Raw genomic sequence first — 25,110 nt, forward strand, 5'->3', positions numbered from 1 at the left:
ACTTTCTATACAGAACTAATGAAAATGCCTCCTAATAGAGCTAGTGAGAATGGAAGTCTTCTCAGGGGAGCTGTCTGAACTAAGCTGGAAATATATGGCCTGTTGGTTGTACCTCGTGCTGAACGCTGAAATCAAAATCCTACGGGCTGTTTTTAAAGCAGAAATACACAATGCCCATTATTACACCAGTCCATCTGCTTGAAATACAAGAATACAGCAATTACGATATAAAGCCCTTTCTTCTTAATCCAGAGATTCCAGGCAATGCATAGGAACACCTCACCTTTTGTAAAATCCCTTACGTAACTTTCGACATAAGCATTCATTACTGAACGTTTTTTTGTTTAACTGAAGCAGCATGAAGTAAGAGCTAATAAAGATATTAAGAGCAGGTAGAGTCCAGATAAAAGAATATCTGAATTTTTCAAAGCAGTTGGCAGTATGCCAGAACTGGTTGGAAATGAGATACTACTCAATTGTTTTGATTTGTCCCAGAGCTTCTCAAGTATGCCTTCATGACAGACACACACAAGTAACGGGTGTTTGGACACTTCAGATGAGGTAGACTGCTGACAGTCTCTGCTCTTTGTTGGTCATCGTGTCCTACTTGGTTAACATACAGTCTGATAAGCTGCCTGGCACAGTTCTTTTTGCTTCATCGTTCCAGCCAGTCACTGTTGAAGGAAGGGATCAAGTGGCAATGAACAGAGTAAAAAAGAAGCTAAAACCCATCCATTTTCTCCAGCAGTTTAGAAGAAAATAAAATTTGTGCGCGCTGCTTCATGAAACCACTGCTTTTGTAACTTGCTTCTTCCCCTTTCACAATAAATTTTCTTTGCTTTCTCTGAAAAAGCAGTGGTCTTACCAAAGTGTAATACTTCCTTCCCAAGAGGCACGGATGCTTAATGTTAAGCTTTGTCTTGCATTACTGCCAGTTTTCTGTGTACTTTTTTTTTATTATTATTGTTCTTTGTGATGCATCATGTTGTAATGTACGGATTAATACTTAAAATAGTGTTCAGTTCCTCAGGATATGTTATGGACTAACTTAAGAGTCAGATGGTTGGGTCCACTGAAGGGTAGGTTACAGCCTAGCCTAGTTCCACTACATGACAGCCTTCCAAAGCTCCAGCTTTTGCACAGTGTTAACAACTACTTGGACCGTTTTATGCCTAACTCTGTTTTTGCAACAGCAAAGCATACTATACAACATAAACATGTTCTATATTTAATATTCTGTTAAAGTTACACTACAGAACCACATTTACAGGCATTCACTTAGAACATGTTATACTCAATCTATGCACTGGATAACGTTAAGACATTGGAGAAAGACGATATAAAACCAGAAACATTGGGGGATTAAGTATCACATTTAGTTGCAGTAAATAAAAACAAATACAACCATTATGCAAGAGTATTTTATTTTCTGCCTTAAACAAATAAAAGCACGTTTCCAATTTGAGGTAAACCATTAGTAGTAGTTTGCAGAGTATAAATGTCTCTAAAAATAAAATAGCAACACAAAGGTCATGACAAGATTTACATTTGTCTCTAGACCTTCATTAGGTAGTTCATACAGTACCACTTTACGCAAGCTATCTGGCTCAAGCAACCACACGCTTCATTTGAAGGCCTGGTGTAACCAAAAGAAAATGCCATGACAGTGTTAGGACTGAGGGAAAGTCATTCGTTCTCACCACAGATGGTCTCAGGCACTTTAACATGTTGTGTCAACTTGTTTATGAAAGCTGCTGTTGCACAATGCACTCTACTTCCAAACAATTTTGCCTAGTTTACACCTTCCCACTCAGGACTCGGTTCATCGTTTTTGTCCTGTTGCCAAATGGAAACAACTCGTCCAGAGAGCCGACAGCCGAACCAGAGAAACTAAATAGGGGGGAACTATACCAGACAGGCACCCAAGCTGAATCACTTGGACAAGAAACACATTTACGAGTGATCAGCAAATCATTAGTTATCTCCTTCGGATTTCTGAGAAGGTTTTGCAGCAGTATTTTGGATGATGGAGCACATTTACATTTGTCCTTGGTCAGATCCATTTACCCAGGCCCCTCTGGGAGGAGACTAGGTTACATAGTCAGAACAAACCTAGTAATTACAGAGAGATGTGAGCTAAGAGAGCAAATAAGTAAAAAGCAATTCAAAGGTCAGGTCCCCCAGGTATAGCATTGCTGGTTATGCATGAGACGATTGTGCTGTTTCTTTTAATGGCAACGTTCCAAAGCAACAAAGGCCTCAATACAGAAATGGCTTACACCATGTTATTTTATTTTGTACTGGGAACTTGTGTAAGTTACATTGACTGGTAACATTTGTCTGCTAGTTAAAGCTGCATGTACAAGAGCACTTGTTAATCATGCCATACCAGCAAGTCTTTTTAGGCCTAGGAATCAATAGCAGCTGGTCTTCCCTGTTTAATATCATTTCATTAAAGTTCACAGAAGAGTTACTAAGAGGGAAAGTGAATGAATAGTAGTCCAGTCAAGTCACGCTTCATGGTGTACCTGGTTTTTAGGAATGCCTAGTTACACTCAGTATCTAAACCTTTGTAATACTTCAGATGCGCTTCAAAAGTAAACAAAGAATATTAATCCATGCATAATTATGCATGACTGAATACATCAAGTATTCATCAGTCCTTATTAACTTCCTAAGTGTCTAAAAGTGATTTAACCTCTCAAAAAGTCTTACCTTTTTTTAAAGCAGTTAGTGTTTCATCTGTAAGTTGCTATGTAACTCCTTAAAAGCCAAATTATCTTACATAATACTGAATTACATTGCACCACAAATGAGTACGATGCTTCATGGACAAATTAAATATAGTCCCTTTTCTAAAAGAATTACAACCCAAGGCCCAGATCCTGCAGAAGCTAACACAAAACAGGATTTAGTGGAATTCGTGTTGCATATGTGAAGTTAACTCTTGTGCTTGTGTCCACAGTGCTAGGTTGTTAATGTAAAACCGTGATTTCAACCTACTCTGCACTAAATGGTGATAGAAGAAAAACAGGAATAGTCCTTTATTGCCAAAATTGCAGTTTACTTTTGCACAGACATTTTTCGTGCATACTTCAGATTAAGCAGGTTTAAAGGAAGACAAATCTTAGACCTTTAGTAGTTTACCACTGAATTTGAAAAGGAAACCTTTGAAAAGAAATAATTCACTGTAACTCTGGACCTTTTGTAAGCATTGCTGCTGTTGCAACTTGTAAAACAGAAGTGGAATCTTACAAATGATCCTCTACAATTCAAAAATAGATTGGTCCTCACTGCACTCTCTAGTCTTTGTTTGCATCCTGGGCATCTTTTTCTTCTTCATCAGAGTATACAGTGGGTTCCTCCCCTTCCTTCAGCAGCTTACCAACATGGTGATATTTAACTGGGGAAAAAGAAAGAATCCAAGTCATAATTCTACCCTGAAGATGTACCTTTTTTAACTCCTATGTCTGTTTCCTGAATTAACAAAATGCTTATATTAGAATGAAACAGCTCTCAGCGACTTGTTGCAAACACTGAGGGGAAGGTGAAAAGCCAAAATCAACTACCTGAACTACTATTAATGTTGTAGTAAGTGTAAGAAACATGCAAAGTGCATGTAACCTCCTATTGCCTAAGCCAAAAGATGAATGAATGTAAAGACACATGTAAACTGAGGGACTCATCCAGCAAAAGAAACAGAATCCTGGATTAGATTATTTCTCTTGCCAATGTCAAAGCTCATTTTCAACCAATGGCATTGTTAGAATATTTACGTTGTATATTATACACGCACGCACATGCACATGTGCACAATTTTCAAGGGTTTTTATTTCTTGTAATATATGTTGAAAATATCCAATAGGACAGAAGAAAGATTCTTTCTTCCAAAGATAAAGACAGATCTGTTATCCGATTATGCAGCTAAGCCTCTCCCTTATTTTATATCTCTTTTTGAACGTGTAAAAACACCAAGATCATATACATGTAAGAACTGAGAGCTATGCTATGTTGCCCATCTGTCAACTTCAACAAAGCAAAAGATGCCTCTGACTACAGGTATTTCGGACTAGCATTGTTGTTATAATTAAGAATTTAAAGCAACTAATTGCCAAATTTACTAGAAACATAGTAATAAAAAGAGTGCAGTTCACTGTCAGTCCTGATGCCCAACTCTTGAAAAGGCAGATTTAAACACTCGTTTACGTCAGATATTTGGTAGCATAGCTCTGGTTTCTGCGACATACTTGTTAGCATCATAACACAGCCATTCAGTGTGGCATGATTAACAGTTTTAAGACAGGAAGAGCGCCAAAATAGTAGGGCCACATCAGGTCAGAACCGAGATGTTCTAATGACATTATGTGGAGGAAAGCTCCATTCTAGCTAGTGATAGTAAGTCTTTAATACCGAACACTAGACTTAAACCCAAAACCCATTTGATTTCCACTATACAACTTTTTTGTATATGCAATTTCCATCATATATATCTGTAAAATACACCAAGGCAAACAACTGATACATGTACTTTTTGTCTTAATGGAGTAGAAATAATCCCTTTGGTGTTCACTTGCCTAAAAGGCATCATGAGATATGGAGGAATTATTTTTCATCAACAAGATATACAACAGGAGAAAAAAACAAATCATACCAGTGGGCATGCCCTAGTACAAGGTCAACATAGGAATTTCCATAAAACTGTGGTTTGAAGTTCTCCTTTTTGAGCAGCAAGTTGAGGCACACAACACAAAACAGTTGGAATTGCCTTTTTTAAACTTTTAATACTAAGCATAGAAAAACAAGGCAACTATGAAAATTACTTCCTTCTGTTAATTTTAGAACAAACATCTCAAGTGTGCAAGTTGCCTTTTTTCTTCTGCCATTCTGGCCATCACTGGCACGGTAACGACCAGGCTGCTTCCAAGCACAGAGGTGGCATTTGCCCATTCCTGATCACCTTCTAGGGGAGAAAGTCAGCTGGGTACAGTTGTCCATGAATCTGATAAAGCCACCAGCAAGGCCATGCAGAGTAACTTATTTAGAGTTAAAAAAAGTTTTATCAAGAGCTCCAAGGGGAAAAGGCCTAGTTTAAACAGACTTCAAAACTCAAAAAACCCAAGAAGTAGTAATTCAAATGTAACTCTTGTTTCTGAGAAGCTGAACAGGACATAAGCTTCATTTTTCAGAGCATTAAAATCTTATCGTCTCTACAGATAGGTTCTTAACTGTATCAAAACCATGCTCTTAATTTCCAATTCCTGTCAACTTTTTCGGTGGTCTTATAGATCTTATCCTATGCCAGAGTGCTTTCATCTCTCCTACTGTTCTCTAAGGAGCAGAGAGGGAGAACGCAGAAGGAAAATCTGACATTTCCCTTGATTCTTTTGAGTAACAGTAATTCTAGTAATACTTAGTAAACTGAGGTATTAACTCAGAGTACGTTTCCAGACTGATGCTTCCAGGTGGTAATAGCCTTTTAACCATTGCTTCCCTTATTACAGTAGTTAGCTACTTCTTTGTAAATAGGTTTAAAATTGCTTACAAGTGAATTGTGACTCCCAGTCCCTCAAGGACTCTTGCTGTGTAGCGTTGAGATCAGAGAGGTCATCATAGTCATCCCTCAGAGCCTCCTTATCCAGGCAGAAAGTGGCAAGACCTCGGGATGCATCTCTTCCAGCAAAAATCCCATACGGGCCCTCTTTAAAATAAAAACATAAGCAGCATTATTACAGAGGTAATGGATGCTGTATGATCTTCATGGATCAGAGTCCCCAGACTGAAACGCATCATGGTTCCTACCCTGACCTGTGAGTCAGAGGTGCCTCAAACTTCTGAAACATTTTTAAGTTTTATTCTTGGTAATAAAGGAAAACAGAGGAAGAGGACAAGAAACAAAACCATGGGAAGAGATGCTGAGTTTGCTGAAACATCAGGACAATGAACCACAGAACGGTGCATGGAACATACGAACAGGGTAAGAATAAGCATACAAATTGGGAAAGCACATCCTTAGAAAGAGGATCAGAGGAAGCCTTTGTAATTTGTAAGTCTGAGGTGAAAGGGAAGTTTTCTAAGAGATGCTCCTGACTTAAAGAGCTGAAAGGATGACTTGACAGAAAATGTGGTGGAGATACTACAAATTACCAACTTGGAAGAAATATCTGTTAAAACTTTGAAGATGCAAGATGAACTCAAATGATCAAAACATGCAACTCACAGTAGATCAGAGATATCTTATCAAGACAGACCCTTGCTAAACTTCATTAATGATTAACCTGCTTGCACGACAAGGCGAAAACAGAGATATCACGTTGCAACTAGACATTGAAAGTTCTTCTTAAAGGAGCTTAAAGAAGTTAGATGTGAACTCTGGTTACTGTAGAGAGCATGCCATCTTCCACAGCTCCCAGAGTGAGCTTTTTCCTAAATTCATCAAAAGAATCTTACCTTTCCGTTAAAATGAAAACCAAACTAGCCAGACACTCTGATGAACCATTCAGCAATTACCAAATTGGATACAACGAGCAGCTTTTACTGTTGTCAAGGAAGGTAGTATCCAAAGCATGGTCCTTAAATCAAGTTGTTTTTAGTTTGCACAAATACAAACCTGCACACCTAACTCAGCTGTATGTATCATCTTGACTGCTGCAGAACGCAAAGTTACAGTCCAGCACCATTCCACGACAGTCTCCAGTCTGTGTTTGGACCAAAAGTAATAATCTCATCATGCTTCCAAAGACGTGGTGTCTCTTGCACTATTCTCCTTGTCTCCGAGTAGCACTGGCAGCTCACTACAGCAGCTACCAGCTGTCTGCACAACTCAAGAGTGGTTATGCCAGACAGATCCTGGTACAAATTAACAAGCCTCACTGAGGCTGTTTAACAGGAGTGCCTCTGTTAAAAATAAAACCCCATGCCCTAGCGGAGGTGATTAAATTCTTACATCTGGGTGCACATACTCCCACCCACCTCATCACTAGCTGCTCTGTAAGTCTCTGCATAGCTTGTTCAATCTTTGCACGTTTGAACTGCCTGCACTCCTGATAGGAAGCTGGCTTAATCTAAATGGTTAGGTATTTAGCATATATATTATGCAATAGACTGATGTCCACTAGAAGTTGGGAAAGGAATGTAAACACTTCGCTTCTGCTGCCCGGCATCAGCCAAAGGCACCTGAGGCTGACGAAGCCGCCCAACCCAACAGCGGCACAACCCCTTACGGTACGTGTAACCTGCCCTGGGAAAATAAAGGCAATAATAAACAACGTAGGCTGGCAAAGCCGGAGTTTTTACAACATCGAGGCCCGACTCTGGCGCCCAGGCGACAGCAGTAATCCTGCCCTCCGCCTCACCCGGGTAGGCAGGTCTCTCCCAGCGCTGCCGCTTGTGCGATCTTGTCACAGGCCGAGCTGCGCACCACCCTTCCCAGCTCCAGCAAGCCGAATGCTTTCCAAATCTCCGGATCGTGAGCAGGGGCGAGAGGGCACGGGCAGCTTAGCCCAGCGTTTATCCCGCAGGCCAGGAGGCGGGTTAGGCATTAAGGCGGAGCACGCCGATCCCCGGGCCGCAGGGAACAAATTCCCCCGCCAGCACCGGCCCCGCGGCGGGCCCCAGCCGGGCCAAGCCGCCGAGGCCCCCCGCTCCCCCGCCGTGATCCCTCCGGCCAGCGGCCCCGGCCGGATCCCGGGCACAAAGAGCCGGGGGTTCCCGGGCCGGGCCTGCGCCGCCGGCCCCCGCCCGCCCCGGCCCGGCCCGGCCCCTCACCGGGCCCGTAGAACTTCCTGGCGCGGCTCACGTCGAAGACTTTGCCGTTGATGGCCATGAGGATGCGGGGGTCGCGCACCCCGTCGTAGGGCCGCAGCTGCGCCAGCGTGAAGTCGCGGCGCTTCATCTTGGGCAGCGGCGGCGGGTCCGCCTCGCCCGCCGGCGCCGCGGGCCGCTCGCCCCGCAGGATCTGGTAGAGCAGGAAGAGGCAGAGGCCCAGCAGGCTCAGGTTGAGCGGGGAGCCCACGATCTCCAGCAACAGGCCGCCCCCCTCGGCCGCCGCCGCCGCCTCCTCGCCGGCCGCCGCCGCCACCTCCTCGCGGGCCATCGGGCTCGGCTGCGCTCCGGCACGGCGGGCTCTGAGGCGCGATGCGGCGGCGGGCGGGAGGAGCCGGCCCGCCTCAGGCAGCGCTGAGGGGGCGGGACGCGGCCGGCGGGCGGGCGGGCGGGCGGACGGCCCGGGCGTGTGGGGCCGGCGGCGGCGGGAGGACGGGACCGAGGGCGGGAGGAAGCTGAGGCGCGGGCGCGGCTGCCGCCCTCAGTCTGAGGCGGGCTCGGCGCCGGCCGGCTGCTAACCCGCCTCCGACGGTAGGTGGTGGTGTGAGCCAGGCGATGGCGGCGGCCGCCCGGAGAGCCCGCGGCCCGGCCAGGAATGGCTGCGGGGGGGGGGCGCCGCCGGCCGCCGTTCCCCGCCGAGGCGGCAGCGGGTCGGGTCAGGTCGGCCCGCCGCAGGGGCGGCTCCGTGGCACACGGTTTCACAGAAATGTTGGCAAAAATAACCTCGGCGTTGCGGCAGACCCGTGTCAAAGCTGCCGCGCTGGCCAGCTGGGAGCCGGCCGGTCCCTTCCCTGCACCCGCTCCTCCTGTGGCAGGGCGCATCTCCGCCTTGGGGCAGGTTCTTTTCGCAGTGCTTACTAGCGATCGTGCCAAGCTCAAAGAGGGAGAAAAGGGAGGAAATTACCAGGCTTCTGGGTTTTTCCTCTTCAGGTAATACCCCCCGGCCCCCAAAAACCACAGAAGCGGCAACCACAAGGTACTATTAAGAAAAAGAAAAGTGTCCAGTCGTGGACTTCTTTATTCGGCCGCCTTTTCAACGGAAATTTTGGTGAAGTAAAACATAAGATGAAGGAAGTACTAACTCGATGTACCTACTCGATATGGTGTTCACATGGAGCGACTGGAGCCCTGAATACAGGTAAGTACTACTGCTGTCATCTGCTCCTTAGTATCAGGTGTGAGAAAGCAGAAATGGTGTTTTGGGTCTGAGTAGTTGTCTCTGCAATATGTGTCCTCACCATCCTTCAAAAAGAACACAAACCAATGCCCAGTCAGAATATCGTTATTCCCTCTACACAAGTGAGTAATGGCACTCAGGGTGCACGTGGAGAAGAAATGCAGCGTACCAACCTTGATCTTGCATTGTAGCTTGGCAGGTGGTTTGTACCACTGCTTCAGCGGATGAAGGCCACTTTTACTGAACGTACCATTGGGACGCCTAGTTAAATAAAATCGAAAGCAGTGCATTTCATTTACTTTCTAATTCTCAGTGTTAGGAAAATTGTAGCCCTGTGGGCCACCGGGGCTACCGATAGAGTTTTGCCTTTTGGGATACACTCCAAGACCTCTCAGTACTATGGTGTTTAAACATGTTGGCTCTGCCATTGCAAGGTAGGATGTTTGGTTCCACCTGCTGTCTGATTTGGGAAGCTCCTTGTTTTATTGATCAGCACTTGGACCTTGATCTGTCCATTTACGGTATACACTGACTTTTGCTTCCACCTGCTGTGTAACTTGAAAAGCTCATTGTTTCACTGATCTGATGACTGAGATTTGTATTTGGTAGTAAAGTAGGTCTGCGTTTCGACCCTATTTAGGATACTAGATAAATCTCTAAAACTTTAGAATTATTCAAACTAGGAGCTGTATTACCTAGATGACAGTTAATTCTGCTCAGTGTAGACATGGCACTATTACACTTCATTGTCTTGATATAACATGTTAGAGGAATAGATGTAGAAAAAACAGAAATTTGGAGGGAGATTTTAATTTTTTACAATACATTTTGTTCAAGAGAGAGGAAAAAACCCAGACTCCAAAACAACCCCAACCCTGAATTTGACCGTGAACCAGACACTGAAGGGAGGGAAAAAGAAGCTCTGTTTATGCCTAGTATCCTACAGAAACCATCCAAGAACAGTTCATTCTTAGATAAAGATGGGCCAGGAAACATTGCCAAGATTGATAGAATCTCAGGTTATCTGCCACACGAGCACTGGTACTGCAAGTTACAGTTGCCCAACTTCAAGCTCTTTTTTTTTTACCTTGCAGCGTATAAAAAAATACTCATATGCCTCAGAATGCATCTTACTTCAGAAAAATATAAGAACAGATATTTAGAAATAAATGGGCATAAATAAAATTATGATACATGAGTCAGAATTATCTAAATTCATGAACCCTTTGTTATACATTTCTCGCTAGCAAGCTTACTTGGCAATTCCTTTAAATGGAACTGAGGTTCTAGGGAGAACAGAGTTGGCCCCAGCTCCAGTTAAAGACCACAGGCATTAGCTATGCTCCCACACAGGTTTTCCTCTCCATTCTAGAGACAAAAACAGTTTCCTCCTTGAAACCATTCTGTTAAACAACATCTATGAGATGGCTTGATAAAGCAGTTCTAATATAATGCTGTCTTCTTATTAATTAAAGCATTGGAACTCGAATAACTTTCATATCCTTGCAAATCAGAGTAGTTCAAACAGTTTTAAAATACTCCTACTTTTTTTTTTAATATCCCAGCATAAATCTGTTAGGAAGAAAAAGTAGCTCTACTACACATCAGCATTCTTCTTACTGCTCAATTTCCACTTTGGAACGTGTCTGGTAGATTTAATGAATTCTTAGAGCATATTTAATGCTTCTAAACAAAGTGTGCCTTGCCTAGGTTCCCCATGATATGCTTTACCTTGGCTGAGTACATGGGGACCATTGTTGCCAAGCTGGTTTTGGTCCTCACATTCTCTCATTGTTCCTTTGGAAGCCCTCCACAGGAATTATTTTCTCTGACTTACCTGATTGATTATTTTAATTCAAACTATGACTGTAAGAAACTTTTCAGAAGTTTGCAAAGATACTGATGCCTAATTTGCGTTACTTGTGAGCAGATTCCCAGAGCTGCTGGTCACCTGGAACTATTGCTGGCTTTCATTCGACCTGCAAGGACCCAGGGTTTCTGATATACAGATGAGGTATCTTAGTCTTTGTGTTTACTGAGAACTGGCCATGAATAAAACCACTGGCAAGTTAGATCTGTACTGTCCAGCCTAAAGTCTGATTTGTAACTCCCACCTGAGAATTTGAGAGACTTCAGTAATGTACCATAGGATTGCATTACAAACAGCTTGTAACATCAAGTAGCAGCCATAAAGAGAAGTTTTTGCCTTGTGGTCCAATGGCCTCTTGGAATCTGTAGACTTCTCTAAGTAAAGAAACTAAAAAGCAAGATTAAATGTGCCTTGCAAAGACACAAGGAGTTCAAGCCTTCGAGAGAGAGGCAACATATTATATGAGACCATCCAATACCTTTACGTAGGCAAGCTCTATCGTGCCTGCTTATTTCTCACAGCTGGTGTAATACAGCTATTACTTTTCCCTCTTTTTTTTTTTCTTCCTCACCCCCTCAACCCGCACCCCCAGTAATAATTTAACTTACTAACAAGGAAAAAGAAAGGAATGATGAGATGCTGTAATCTCACTTCTTTTATTGACTAGTCACTACCTATGCCAAGAAAACAGAACCCCTCCCTAAACTGCAGCAGTCCAGTAGGTCAAATGTACTATCCTAATGCTGGCAGCAGGCATTATATTAAGCTGTTGTTAGAGTGGGTCTGTTCCAGGTGCAGAGCAGGTACCTGACCTAGGAATGCCCTGAATTACATCTAGTCTTCAGATCAAAAGCACAGACCATCTTTCTGCTGGACTTCCTTTTTTTTTAGTTTTTGTTTCCATCTCCATCACATTGCTGTTTATTTTTCAGTTGCATCTTCTGACTTTCTAGCTGTGCTCTTCATCCAGCTAAGTACGAGAAGAACGAACTTTGCAATGTGAAGATGACACTATGCTGAAGGCTATCAAGATCCTGTCATTCCTGCAGATATATGTGTAAACATCTGCAGCAGAAAACAGCTCCAGATGGGAATTTTTACCGAGTTTTAGAAAATGTGTCAGAGAGGGGGGTTGGAAAGGCAGACTGCTGATGCTGGAGAATTGCCTTCCTCGGAAACATAGTGATGTGAGCTCGCGACTAAAATCTTCCCCCCCACACCCCCTGCCTCATCTTCCCCCTTGCTTGCTTGCCTTTTAGGCTGCCAGGACGTTGGTTTTCAATTCAGTCATGCCGAACAGGACTGACAGTCACCGTGACAAGAAAACTTGCTTGGTCAGTACGTACAGCAACTACACTAGGAAGTTTTGGAGATGTCTTGCCTCTTAACTATAGATGAAAATCCATGTGTGAATTCTCAGTATGGGCTCCTTTTTTGAAAGGCAGCAGATGTCAAAAACAATCTAGACAAGCTGTAGATACTTCTGGAAGAGATAAGGAAAAAAGAAAACATAAGTCTGCCTGTGATTCTTGCAATGTAACACTCAGTATCCCTAGAAAGCACGCTGACTGACACTGAAAGAGTAAATAAAATCCCTGACTTCTGACAATAGCTCCTTGGATTTGCTTACAGGTCTGATGAACCAGGAGGGTTTTATGTATCAAAAATAACTGGATGACATGAAGGAAATTTGGTGCATTCACAGATTGAGTCAAATCAGTAGCGCTGTTAGAGGGAGTAGGAAATGTTATCTCTGCTCTGTTAGCGTCGCATAGGGAAATGGTATTCATTGCATGTACATGTGTTCTTCACAAGGACCAATTTTACTTACACTGGAGACATTCACTTTGCATTTTGGAATGCATGAGCCATCTTCACTCATGTCACTATATCCCTGAAGTAGGGCCTGTTATTTCTTTGCCGCTATGATGGAGTGCTAGTTCTGCTACAGAGCAGATCAGTCTGTTTAAATGTGAATTGACAACCAGCTTCATCGTTAATAGATTTAAAGGTTAGAAGAAGGGAGGTATCAATAAACTAGGAAGGTAGAGTTTTCTAGGTGTAACCTTGCAACATTTTAGTTGCAGAAATGCAACAAGATAGGCAAGGATTCTCATCTTGGTTTGCGTTTATTTAGCTGAAATCTGCTTCTGACACCCTAGCTGATTACAAAGAGGGCTTTCACTGCCTTTCTTTGGTCTGCTTTAGTTAGGTTGTCAAATCCAAAGCAGCACAGACAAGACAGGGGGTGACGGAGTAAAATGAAGAAAGCCGCAGTAGGCAGACAGGCATATGGAAGGAGTATCACTTGCTTTTTTTCCCAAATCATCTAGGTGTCTAGTTAGACTAGATACACTTCCAGGTGCAAGCCGAATTTCTCTGTTCCACAAATGATTCCTTTTATCTTTGGCTTTCTGATTTTATTAAACCATTGAAGATAGTTCAGTCGTGCTTGGTTTGACACAAAGTTAGAGTGCTAAATAGTGATCCAGTGGCATCCAGTTTTCAACACGTTAAGGAAGCAGCCCGACAGTTTCCCAGCCTGATACATTTCCAGCTGTTGTAGTCAGGCGATGTCCTCAAAGAGAAAATCTTTCAGAGCCTCAAAGTCATCCCACAGCCCGAGAGATGTTACGTGAATTACGTATGCTGAGAAGATGCCCTGCACCGTGCCCCAAACCTTCTAGGCAATGCGCTGAACGCAGGCGTCATAGGTCAAGCTTAATGTTTTCGCAAGCAGTTGTGTCTCGGGAGCGAGGCCACAGAACCGCCCGCTACCTTCACGCCGTAGGCTTGCCTTACGCAGCTGAATTATTGTGGCTCTCCCAGGTCTGAGTCTGCAGGACTCCACGGACACCAAACCCGTGGGGAAGCCTTGGAGATAGCACAGACTTCCCATCCCGCAAAGGCAAGAGAAAGAGCCAAAATTCCTGCAGTATCAAACCCCTCCATTTTCTTTAAACGTGGTGGTTTTCCCAGGCCAAGCGCAGCTTTCCGGCAGAGGCACTGCCGCCCGCTCCCACGGCCGGTCCCAGCGCGGCGGAGCCGAAGTTGTTCCGGGGGGGGTGCTGACCCGGCTTCACGTGGGGAAGCCCCGTTCCTGCCGCCGCTCCCCCGGCCCTTCGGGGTGTCTCTGCTGCTCCGCTCGCTCCCACGAGGGGCCGCCCCCCCCCCCCCCCCGCTGACACGGTGCGTGGGAGGTGGGGCCTGCTACCTGGTGCACGAGACCCGGTTCCCCGGGGCGCGCGCTGGGTGCCGTTGGGCGGCGGCGGCGGCGGGCGGAGCGCGCGGCGGGGCCGCCCCGGAGCGGCGGGTGCGGAGCGGAGCGGGGCGCTCGGGCGGCGGCCGGTGAGTGGCGGCGGCGGCGGGGGACGGGGAGGGCAGCGCAGGCGGTAACCGGGAGTGGGGGGCACGGCCCCAGCCCGGGCAGCTCCGCACCCGCTGTCCCGGTGGAGGGAGGAGTCCTGCCCGCGGCTCCCGCCGTCCCTCGGCAGCGGCGTAGCGGGGCCGTGCCGGCGAGAGCTCCTCGGGTCGGGCTTTGCGCACGCGAAGCCCTCTGCTTGGCGGTAATAGAATAACGCGAGCGGCGTGAGCTTGCTGTGATGCGCTCTTTGTTCGAACGCTTTATTCGGCGGCTGCTGGCTAACGTCTGCTTACTCCAGTCTGTCGGGCTGGATTGGCATCCTTATCCTTAACCTACAGACTCGCAGTCTTTCAGGGTCAGATCTCTACATTTTATGCCCTAACACAGTTTTTTAACCTATGTGGGTTAGCTGGAGTAGTCACGGTTATTAACAAGAGCTGGACTTTATTTTGTCTCCTGCATCGTTAGTGGAATTGCTGGCTGTCTCCCAGGTGTGAAGCCTTAACACTGGTGTTGGGGAGTGGGAGAATCCGTGCGATCTCAGGGCGAGTATGCAGTGGTGGCGTGAGAGGAGTGGTAGGGTCTTGTAAAGGGAGCAGATGGGAACCATAACCTGTAGTAGAATGCACAGACACCCACTGTGTCGTTTCTTTCATGATTATTTTGCGGATACACCCCATAGTTTAAGAGCTTGATCTTGCAAACAACTGTACGCAGGAGAAAAGCCTTGATCACATAACGACTTTGATGAATTTCCTATGATAACTATACTTGTGCAAGTAGGAGTGGCTCATGGAAGGGCAAGTGCTTTAGTCAAGGTAACAAGCTGCAGGCAGTGTATGAGCACAGAGTATCCAAGAACCCCAGCGAACCACCTCCAGTGTTTTCCATAGTCTAGTCCAACTGCTTTCTTGGAAATGTCATTTGAAAAGTCCCTTTCCCCTTCCAGCCATTGTGCTGTGTCCTTGCAGTACTTCCTACAGAGATCTCTCTGTGAGTGGACTACTCTGCCTAGACCCATGCAATCACCAGAGCTTGTCTGATGCAGATTTGGGTGGGGTTTTATTAATTTCAGACCTGGTGTAGCAGACTGGGGAGTTGGAAGGAGGTAGCCTAGTACACATATTCTGAGCCGCTTGGGATTACAGTCACTGTAGATCTTTGACACTTTGTATTGTCCTTCTGATATTTGGTGGAAACTGAAGGAGGTTACAGGTAACTTGAAGTATACTGTTAGGAACCTTTAAAATGGAAAGGCAAGTTTGGTGGCTTTATCTTTTATTAACAGCTTCATGAATATGAGTTTTCTATTTCTTTTTCTCTCACACAATATGATAATGATAATTAGGACTCCAGTACCTTTGCAGATATGTTATGAGAAATGCAAATATATATTTGTCTTGCTGTTATAAAACAAATACAATGAAAAATTAAACCAGTGGTTTCATGGGCATGGAATCACTTTTTGCACTGTTTGGTTGATCGGTTGTTTGTAGTTTGGACTTCTAGCTATATAATGTACAGACCAGTACATTGCTAGTGCTTCAGGCCAATTCCTGAAGAATATTGCAATTGAAAAGTTACATTGACCTAGTGAAATTGCTCATCTGTTTCTGACGAATGTCAGTAGATGACTTACCACAAGATCAACACAGTTACACTTCTCCAGACTGGGCTCCTACATAGTCATAAAAAAATGCAGCCCCATTGCACAGGTGGGGTGTGAGGTTTGCAAGGATTCCAGAACTATCCAGCCCAACAGAGAATTTGGGTCTATATCTGCAAAATTCAAAGTTGCCTTGGTTCTTACTCACTATAGTATAAGAAAGTGCAAAGCACGTCTTACCCTGGACTTTATGACTGACTCAAGTTTCGTATATATATATAGATTTATGCGATTATGTATGTATATAAATGCTTTTTCTACTACGCAAAACCACGTTACGTGGATGTTACATGAATCAAAAGTAAACTCCTCTGGTGTTATAGATCATTGTGAGTTGGAGGACTTTTCCACTTAAGCTGTTCGCTTGTGTTTTCATCAAAGATTTGATGGAAGTTTTCTGGAAATGATATGTCACAGATTCCTGTGACCACAAAGATGGAAATATGCCCGGTGCAGATTTGATGACTCAAAACTCTTTCTCCTTTGGAACCCACAGCACAGGTTTTTGGCTGTATTCAGACATTTGAGAAGTAGATCCCCTTTTAGACTTCTTTTTAGTCTTCCTGGGAGCCAGTAAGTGCAGACTTAAGCAGCAAAAGTTAAGTCTTACCACTTAAGAATTTTTACTGGCATTGGCTTCTGTTTCAAACTTAGTATTTGTCTCCACTTGAAATGTGTCTTAATTTACCAGTCAGAGAGTTTGCTGCAGACAAAGGCACAGCTATGTTTTCTTTTACCAGAAGATATATGACAGTCAAAGAAGAAAAGAGAAATTGTACTTGGTCCAAAGAGCTGCTTAATACAGGTCTATTTATTTAAATTCTAAAAAAATTTATTTAGAGATCAATGGTTACTTAGAATATTTCACAAGAAAGCACTAGCTGCAAGTGCAAATACTGGGATCATGCCTAAGCGTTAAGAGAAGGGCTAAGATGTTACTCAGTTTTGAACAGCTGTGAAAATGGGCACTCAGTGAACAATACTTTGTGTACGTGGGAGAGAGTCTAATACGTTTAATACCAACGAACACATCTTTAACAGTTAACCGATTTAACTGCTTAATCTCTGCTAAAATCCACTACAGCTTGGACCAGAATGCTTACTGTATCTGATACTGTTGAAGTGTGTTAGAGATTCATTTGTATTTATTTATTTATTTATATGAACACTCTCTCTCTCTAAATGAAAAGAAAGTACACATTGGTTTAGCAAACTGGGGACTTGATTTTATTCCTCCCCCCGAGGATTTTCAGTAATCCTTATGTTTGTACTGTGGACAGTGTACGTGGTGTGGTTGGTCTGAGTATCTTTAGTTATGTAACATAAACATCAAGCTGTGCAGTAAGTCAAACAGGGGACAAAGCAGCGTGACTGTAGTCCCTGTTGTACATCAGACTGCAAGCCTAGGCTATGACAGGAAGAGTTGAATTCAGTGGAAAGCCTGTCATTGATTTTAGTGAGCTCTGGATATGGCCCAAACTCAAGAATCGGTGGCTTGACTTTATTGGAATGCCACCAGCATCATGTTGAGTCATGCAAACACAGATACATATACATCCTTTTAAAGTTTAAAATAGCTTTCAAAAGGAATGCTAATGCCACAAGCATAGATGCCATTTGAATTTCATCAGTTTCTTCTAAATGAATTCAAACACATAGCATGAGATTTTGTTACTTGACATTGGTTTTAGTGGAAATGCAGTCCTATCCCCTCATCATTCCCTCAGATGAGTTTCTGTGCCAATTCTTCTGTCTGTTTAAGGTCAATCTATTGTGTAGTTTAAGCATAAAGCTGAATAGATTTCTCTCCATCTGGAGAGGTTTATCTCCATATCTTTGGTTGACAGCTTATATGTGCAATGGAAGGAGTGCTACAGGTTAGAACTTGAAACCACCTCTTTGGTGAGCAGCAGACACTGAGATTTGCAGCTGATGTTATTAACAAGGATTGTTTTAACTACTATTCCTCCCTCACACTCCTGCTGACTATTGCAGTTCCCCCCATAAATCTCATGAGATCTCATCAGGTCATAGCTCATACAGCCAAGCAATCATGCAAGTCTCTGAACATTCTTCTGATGAACCAAAACCAGGCAAAACTGCCAAAATACATATTGGGACAGAAAGCTTGAAAGCAGAATCTTTAATGATTCAGAAACTGAAAATGAAGAGAGCACCAAATATTATTTCCAATATACCCACTTGTTTAAGCCATCACAGTGTTGCTGACTCAGGAATGATGAATTTGGGGTGCTTCCCTACTCTAAGCTCTTAAAACTGTAAGAAGTAATGAGGATCTTACTTCACAGCTTCTTTTTGAATTGCTGCTTAAAAGCCTGTGGGGGAAAGTGGAGGTTAGTGCACATACTTATTTTGCTCACGACTTTGATGCCCTCTCTAGAGCTAACCTCAGCATAATGGTATGTCAAGGAGTTATACAGTCTGTCCTGCTTTCACTGCCATTCTTTGGCTTTTCATCTGCTGTTCCAGCCCTTTCTTCTTTCTGCTGAGCATGCATTTCTTCAGTTTAACTGATATTTACTAGTAAGAAGAGGCTGCCATCATTCATAGAAATCTGTTAAATATTATTGCTGTAATTTTGCCAGAAAATGTTACAGTAGCTTGCAATCAAATGTGTCCTTTCCTTTCTCCCAGTTTACACTTTGTGAGACCATTTTTGTATTCCACTAGATTATATGGGAAGGATACCTGCCAGCACATGAGGGGTTAATGCTGCTGGTTTTGTTTTACCTTTTTTTTTTTCTTTTTTACTTCTTTTTTTTTCTCTTTGAAGATTAGTAGCCTAGAAGAGTTGGAGCTGCAGCCCTTACCATGTGATCTGGGGACATTTGTCTACCCTGGATCATGGTATCTGGTAAACCAGCATCTTTTCCCAGGCCTTTTGCTGACTTGCTACAGATGACTGCAGCCAGATAACAGGGGTCTAAGGCTTTTCCTCACAATGTCAGGCTAAATTTTATCCCTATGGTTCAAGAAACTATTCTTATATTCCTAAGCACTGGTAATGACAGGAGGGGGAAGGTTTAGAGAAGATGCAGTCTGTCATCCTGTTTTCTTTCAAAGCAGTGTCAGGATTTCTGAGTTCTCCTGAATTTACCCTCTGTTTTTTTATATGATACATTTCATTATCTTAGGAGGAGGAAGTGAAAGGGCGAGGGAAAGAGAGCAGGGGAGGTAGGCTGTGTGGTTTACTTGACATTTGAGAAATGGTCCAAGAGCTTCTCTATAAATTTAAACTATAGGGCCATACTATAATTACCTAGGAACATGCTACAAGCAGGGAGTGTGTGTGAATGGTGCTTGCTTGATTTTGTTGCTTTTTCAATCTATACGTTCAAGTCTGCCAGCAAATGATTTAACACCTCATAGGGAGCTTGTGGATTTATATAATTGACTCTTTAAATCTTAGTTTAAAAAAAGGGAGATGTCAACACAATGTTATAGAGAATAGGGTATAGAAAACCTCCTGTGCATTAGGAGAGTAAACTCAGCTGGAGATGCCATTTCAGAATTGCCTTGTGTACAATACTAATGAAAGTTCTTTCCAAAATCCTTCATTCTTTCTTTGCAGATATATTGAGAAAGACCTTATTTACAGATGCACAAACCTTTAAATTTTTAAAGATTTTGGTCTTTTGAAAGAGACGTAGCATGCAGGTATTCCACATCAGAAAAAAATTTCAAAACCGCAATGCGTTTGTGTGCTCTTAAGAGTTCAAGAGCAATAGAGTGAGCAGAAGAACGTTAGACTGTTTATACATGTTGTTAACTGCAAGTATGTACTTCTTTAAGCATTTATTTTTTTAACACTTACTTTCTTTTTTTGGATCTATCTTTCATGCATTATCACTTTGTTGCTACTGTGCTGACTGAAGAGTGGATTTAATGAGAGTTAAACTCCTAAAGCTGTGGGTTCTGCAATAATTAAAAATGATATCTTATTGTACAAGAAAATACATTAAAACGTTAAGGTTCTTACAATAAATCAGCTTAAAGTAAGAAATCTGAGTCAAGGAAAGACTATCGTTTATCTCAGAAGTTTTTGCTTTAGTTGATTTGTCAAGCTTCTAGGCTATGCAAAAGGTTTTATGTTATCTCTTTAATGCTAAGCAGTGTAAAATCATGTTAAATAGAGGAAAGAGGGGAAAAAAGGAGCAAACCAGCCATTATTATTGTGATGAGTCTGAAGAAACTATGTTATAAACGATACCACCACAACTTTTGTGGATTGGATTAGAGGAAAAAAAGGAATACAAGCAATTTACATGCTCTGATTCTGGTGATCACATTTCTTCTGCTCTACTGGCCCTCAAACTATGGCCATTGCCACTGCTCTTCATTCTGCAGTTACAAGAGGGATAAAAACAGTCATAGGGTGTGACTTAGATTTTATTCTACTATACATTACACAGCATCAGCACAATGATGTGCCCTCATTCCTCCAAAGGAAAAATATTTCAGATTTTGAACAGGTTTTCATTTTGGTCGAAGGTGTGTGACATTTGTAGTGTGTATGGGACTCTTCAGAGATAAAGTATTTGCTGTTTTTGCAACTGATTCTGATCAAAATAAAAGCTTGATCATATCATCAATATATCATTTTTACTGATCACCATTGGTTATTCTGCAACATTCAATGGCATTTCCTTTGGATGTTTTTTACTAACATCCCATTATATTTAGCAATTACATGTGAATTCATGGTAAGAAAACTTTGCACAAACTAGGAAAAGAATACAGAAGTTTTATTAGCATTTAGTGTTTGTACTTGGTTGCAGTTGCCTTCATGAAATACTAAATTTCATCCACAGTGAGAAAATATTACAATATAGGTATTGTGTAATCAAGAAAGCAGTGCAAATCCATCTTGTAACTTAGCTCATCAACCTTTAGTTGCTTTTAAATACTGTCTAGTCTTATACACATTATGTATAAATAGTCCTCAGTAGATGGAGGTCTTGCTTAGTATTTTCGTGACCAAAGGGAGCTCTCTGAGTGGAGAACAAGCATAGCTAATCTTTAGTCTTCATACTAGCTTATGTCCAGGTAATACATTGAGTCCCTTGAGGACTCAACTAGTACCATGCCAGACAGTATCAGTTATATTAGCCTCTATGTTATATCCAAAGGAGCTGTTTCATGAGAGGATCTGAGTTTGTGTTCTTGTGTGGGTGCTGATAAAACCTGTAGAGGAGTAGGTGACTTTTCAGCTACATGGTGCATGGTGACAGCTGCTCCTCTTCCTGTTCGGACCTGCAGCGTCAGCTGGTATTTCACTGTATAGAAACTACCTAGATGGAAGGAACTGCTTACTAGCAAGGGGGCAATACCTGAAGCCAATACCAGTGGATCTCAAGTATGTCGTGTTTAAAGGGTAGCAATGGGGGCCAGAGTGGTGAGGCTGAGAATGGCATTTGTCCTAGGAAAGCTGTAGGTATCCCCTAATCTCCGTGGTAAAGCAGAACGATACTAAAGCAATGAACTTAAGTTTGCCATGACTCTCAACTGTAGCGTTTTTCAGATACCATTGATCCTGGTATGATAGATAGACCCATCAGCTCAGTGCATTACTTAAGTGTATGCCTAGATCTGTGGTCGCACTGTTTGAAGCAAGAAGAACCAAGCAGACATCCAGTTTAAGCATGTGATTATGTGACTTAGTGACACAGAACTGTAGTTTATTCAACAGTTTTAGGTAAAATTCTTCTGCAATTAGCTTATTTCCTGCCTCTGGATATTTATTAGATATTTTCCCTTCCCATTATGATGGGAACAGCTCCAGCATATTTAAGAGACAATTGGGAACACACTGGGATATTTAAAGATTCCCAGAACTTGAATCTGAGTAATGCGTTGGGCTGCTGTGTAAGGACTCTGCTGTGCTATGGGTCTGTTCTGGTGAAATTGGCTCAGTATGAGGTATTTTTTATTATGTGATGATTTTGAAACTCTGGACAGGCTGGGCCAAATCATGTAGTGCAGTCATTGATTTCTAATTTAACTCAGCATTTTGATGCCAGTGATCCTGTAAGAGTTCCCACGGCTGAAGGCTGGCTAGTGAACTTAAAGTTATCTTGGATATTTATAGGGTGCCTATTCTTGTAGGGTCTTTCTGGCTGTCCTTATTGAGCGAGGGAGGATGGGGAAAGACTCTAAACCACAGTTCCAGGCATCAGAAACTTTGGGTTCAGTTGCAGTTTATGGATTCTGGAATAGTCACTGAATTACTCTGCCTCAGTTCTCCCAGCTGTATCTGCAGTATGGGGTAATATTATATCCTATGCAGAGGGACACATGTCTGGTACTTGTGATTAATCTTGCAGATATCAAGTGGTGGGAGTAAATTTATTATTGCTCAATACTTTCTACTTATTTTGCAGTTTGTGGAATGAACCAGGTACTGTATTCATGCCTTTATACAGAGGAAAGCCAACAAAGAAAGCGCGATGTTACCATTGCCTACTAATTTGAGTTAAATGTCAAGAGTATGCAGTTTTGACTTTTATTTTTCTGTTCATTTCCCCTTGGAGCAATAAAGCCTACAGGCAGGACATTCTGGGACCTCACTGCCCTTCTCTGAAGGTTAATGGTCACTTTATCGTTAGCCTTGTGTTTGCAGGCACTGGAGTCAGACAGCCTTTTCCCCAGAGCTGCGATTCCGTGATTTCCCATATTATTACTTCAGCCGACAGCCAGTGAGATGGTATCAGAGATGACCTTCGCTTTTGAATTTTTATTTCAGTCGCAGTTGAAATTCAGGATGTTGATGATTTTAGGAATATTATTCCAGATGTGTGAGTCCCTGGTTCTGCTCTTGCTTATACCTGTACAAACAAAGCAGGAGTAATTCTGTTGAAGAGGTGGACCTACATTAGTGCAAAACTAATATACATGGGAAGTCATTAAACTTGATTGCTATTCACAGCACAAGCATTAGTGGCAATGTCCTTCTGATCTGTCTCCAAGGGAGCTTGGCAAGAGTGTTGCAAGGACATTGACTGGATCTATCCCTAGAGGGGAATTTGGGAAGAATGGGGTGTAGAAAACTCAATTCATTATTCACATGTCTCAGGATATTTGTTTAGACTCAGTAACTGTTACCTCTGATGTTCGACATCTAGACTAGGCACTGGTCCATGTGCCTGTAGCTACATACTGTGTTCTCATATTTCTTTCCAGATGGTCTTGTATATTGGTGCCTGCCTGGACACTGAGAAGGAAAAGTTGTGTTGTTGGAACTTAATATTTTTTAACATGGTATTTTCTTAAGTCAGAATGTGTAGAAATAGAGCTCCTTTGTTCAGTTTCTGCACTACCCCCCCTTAGACAAAAGAACCACAGTTTCCCAGTATATAAAATATTGACCGTGCTAGTATTTTCGCAGGAAATACCAAGCTCTTCCACTGTGTCAAAAATAATCTGCTTTTCATTCAGACTCATTAAAATCTTAGATTTTAGGTTTATGATCTTGGATGAAAAAAGCAGATACATGAGAGGCAGCACATCCTGGCTATGTCGTCTAAGTATACAGGGATGCTGTTACTTTCTTTATAAATAAATTACATATTTATATGAGAATCAATCGTTGTAGATTTGTAAAATGTTGAACAAACACTTCTCTCTCTTTATCTGTATTATTTGCTTGGCAATTGATATTTTCTGACACTGAAGTCTGAGGTTACATCTGTGATCCTGTTGCAAATCTAGGGGAAATTACGTTTTGAATGACACATGGCCTGACCTTCATCTCCAGATAATCCAGGAAGAGTTCACATTTGACTGTGGGGACATAAAGGACAGATTTAGCATACCAATATCTTTTTGGCCATATTTTAGAACTCAGTAATGCACTAGATACCCCACACCAAAGTTCATCTTCACTCCTTCCTCAGAGGTGAAGACAGTGTGTTTTGTGGTAAACTGCAAGAAACGATTCAGACTCAGAGTTACCAAACACTGGAATAGAAGAGATTATATGTATTGCTGCCTGCTTTGAAATACACATTTTTTTGAAGTAGCTTGCAGGAAGTCCTCTTAACAGGGAATAACAACAACAAAAAATCCCCCAAATCCCACACGCTGTACACAAAGTGTAAAAATAGACATAATTAGAGCAACATACAGTAATTAGACTCCAGAGCAAGTATCATGGCAAATTCTTCAGGCTTATATGCATGAATAAAAAGCTGATATAGTGCATAGTTAGAGGCCCCTGACTACACTCTCTACTTTCAGTTTCAGAGATAGGCTTTGACCCTCATTTTCCTCCTAATATTAATCACAGATGGATGTATAAACTCTGCAAGGCAGAAATCCTCTTATCTCCACTTCTTTGTTTTCTGCAGAGTACTGTGTTTGATTCCAACCCCGTTTGTTTAAAGCTCTGATACTGCAGCTTTTAATAGTGATGCATGTTTAGTTGTTTCTTTAGTATTGAAGGGTTTTCACTGAAAGTTTCCAAGTCAGGCCCGTTTGCCAGCCTGGGAATCTCACTTGTAAGAAAGCTGAATGCATTTCTGCTTCAGGAAAGTGTTTCCCGAGAGTCACATTTATGTTAGCACACAGGTAAACAATCCACATGCCAAATGCAGAGAGAACTGTGGTATGGGAAGAGTGACTTGCAATGTTATGGTTAGATTTCTGTGCAGGGTTTATTCTAGGTTATAATGGAAGGAGTGCTTTACATGCAATTTAGCTGGAACGGCACCTTTTTATAAACACTTGGGCAAGATCAAGTGCAGCATAAAATCTAGTCTGAGAGTTCTCAATTAACCTAGGCTTCATTGCTCAATGTTAAAGACACAAGAACTGGAAACTAGACTTGGGTTCTGCTGCATTTGTCCCAAGTACCTCATTTGATGCCCAGACACTGACAGGGTTACTTTTCCAGAGTCAACCAAATGAATAGAAAATGTCAGTTGTTTGAGGGTATGCAGCCCTGCCCTAAAAAGAGGGGAGGGTCTGTGCACCTGCGTAGCTTCAACTGCATTACGGGATGCAGGAGGAGGGCACGTGGTACTCAGGCTGACAGTAGGTGGGAAAGGTGGAAAGAGGCAAAATAACTGAAAAGTGCAAAATGTTGCTAGGAGTACAAATGCAACACGCATGTAAGAAATACACAGAATCTTCATTATATAAAATTCAAGTGCATATAGATCAGTATTTGACAGCTCACCCCATCGTAATGGTGA

The 25,110-nt window shown here is 42.7% G+C and overlaps 1 protein-coding gene and 1 long non-coding RNA gene across 2 annotated transcripts; one reads left to right on the forward strand and one right to left on the reverse strand.

Annotated features, from left to right (window-relative positions):
- Positions 1-1,407: 1,407 nt before the first annotated feature.
- On the reverse strand, positions 1,408-8,192 carry PGRMC1 (progesterone receptor membrane component 1). Its single transcript, XM_052813418.1, has 3 exons — positions 7,765-8,192; positions 5,543-5,698; positions 1,408-3,403 (listed from the first exon to the last, which is right to left on the reverse strand). The coding sequence occupies exons 1-3, from the start codon at positions 8,090-8,092 to the stop codon at positions 3,303-3,305; spliced, it is 585 nt and encodes a 194-aa protein (XP_052669378.1). The 5' UTR covers positions 8,093-8,192; the 3' UTR covers positions 1,408-3,302.
- A 253-nt stretch (positions 8,193-8,445) lies between these two features.
- LOC128154002 (uncharacterized) lies at positions 8,446-12,479 on the forward strand. Its single transcript, XR_008239206.1, has 2 exons — positions 8,446-8,959; positions 11,801-12,479. It is a non-coding gene; the product is annotated as an uncharacterized LOC128154002 (long non-coding RNA).
- The last annotated feature ends 12,631 nt before the right edge of the window (positions 12,480-25,110 follow it).

The sequence above is a fragment of the Harpia harpyja genome, chromosome 18, assembly GCF_026419915.1.
Source record: "Harpia harpyja isolate bHarHar1 chromosome 18, bHarHar1 primary haplotype, whole genome shotgun sequence".
Classification (NCBI taxonomy): Eukaryota; Metazoa; Chordata; class Aves; order Accipitriformes; family Accipitridae; genus Harpia; species Harpia harpyja.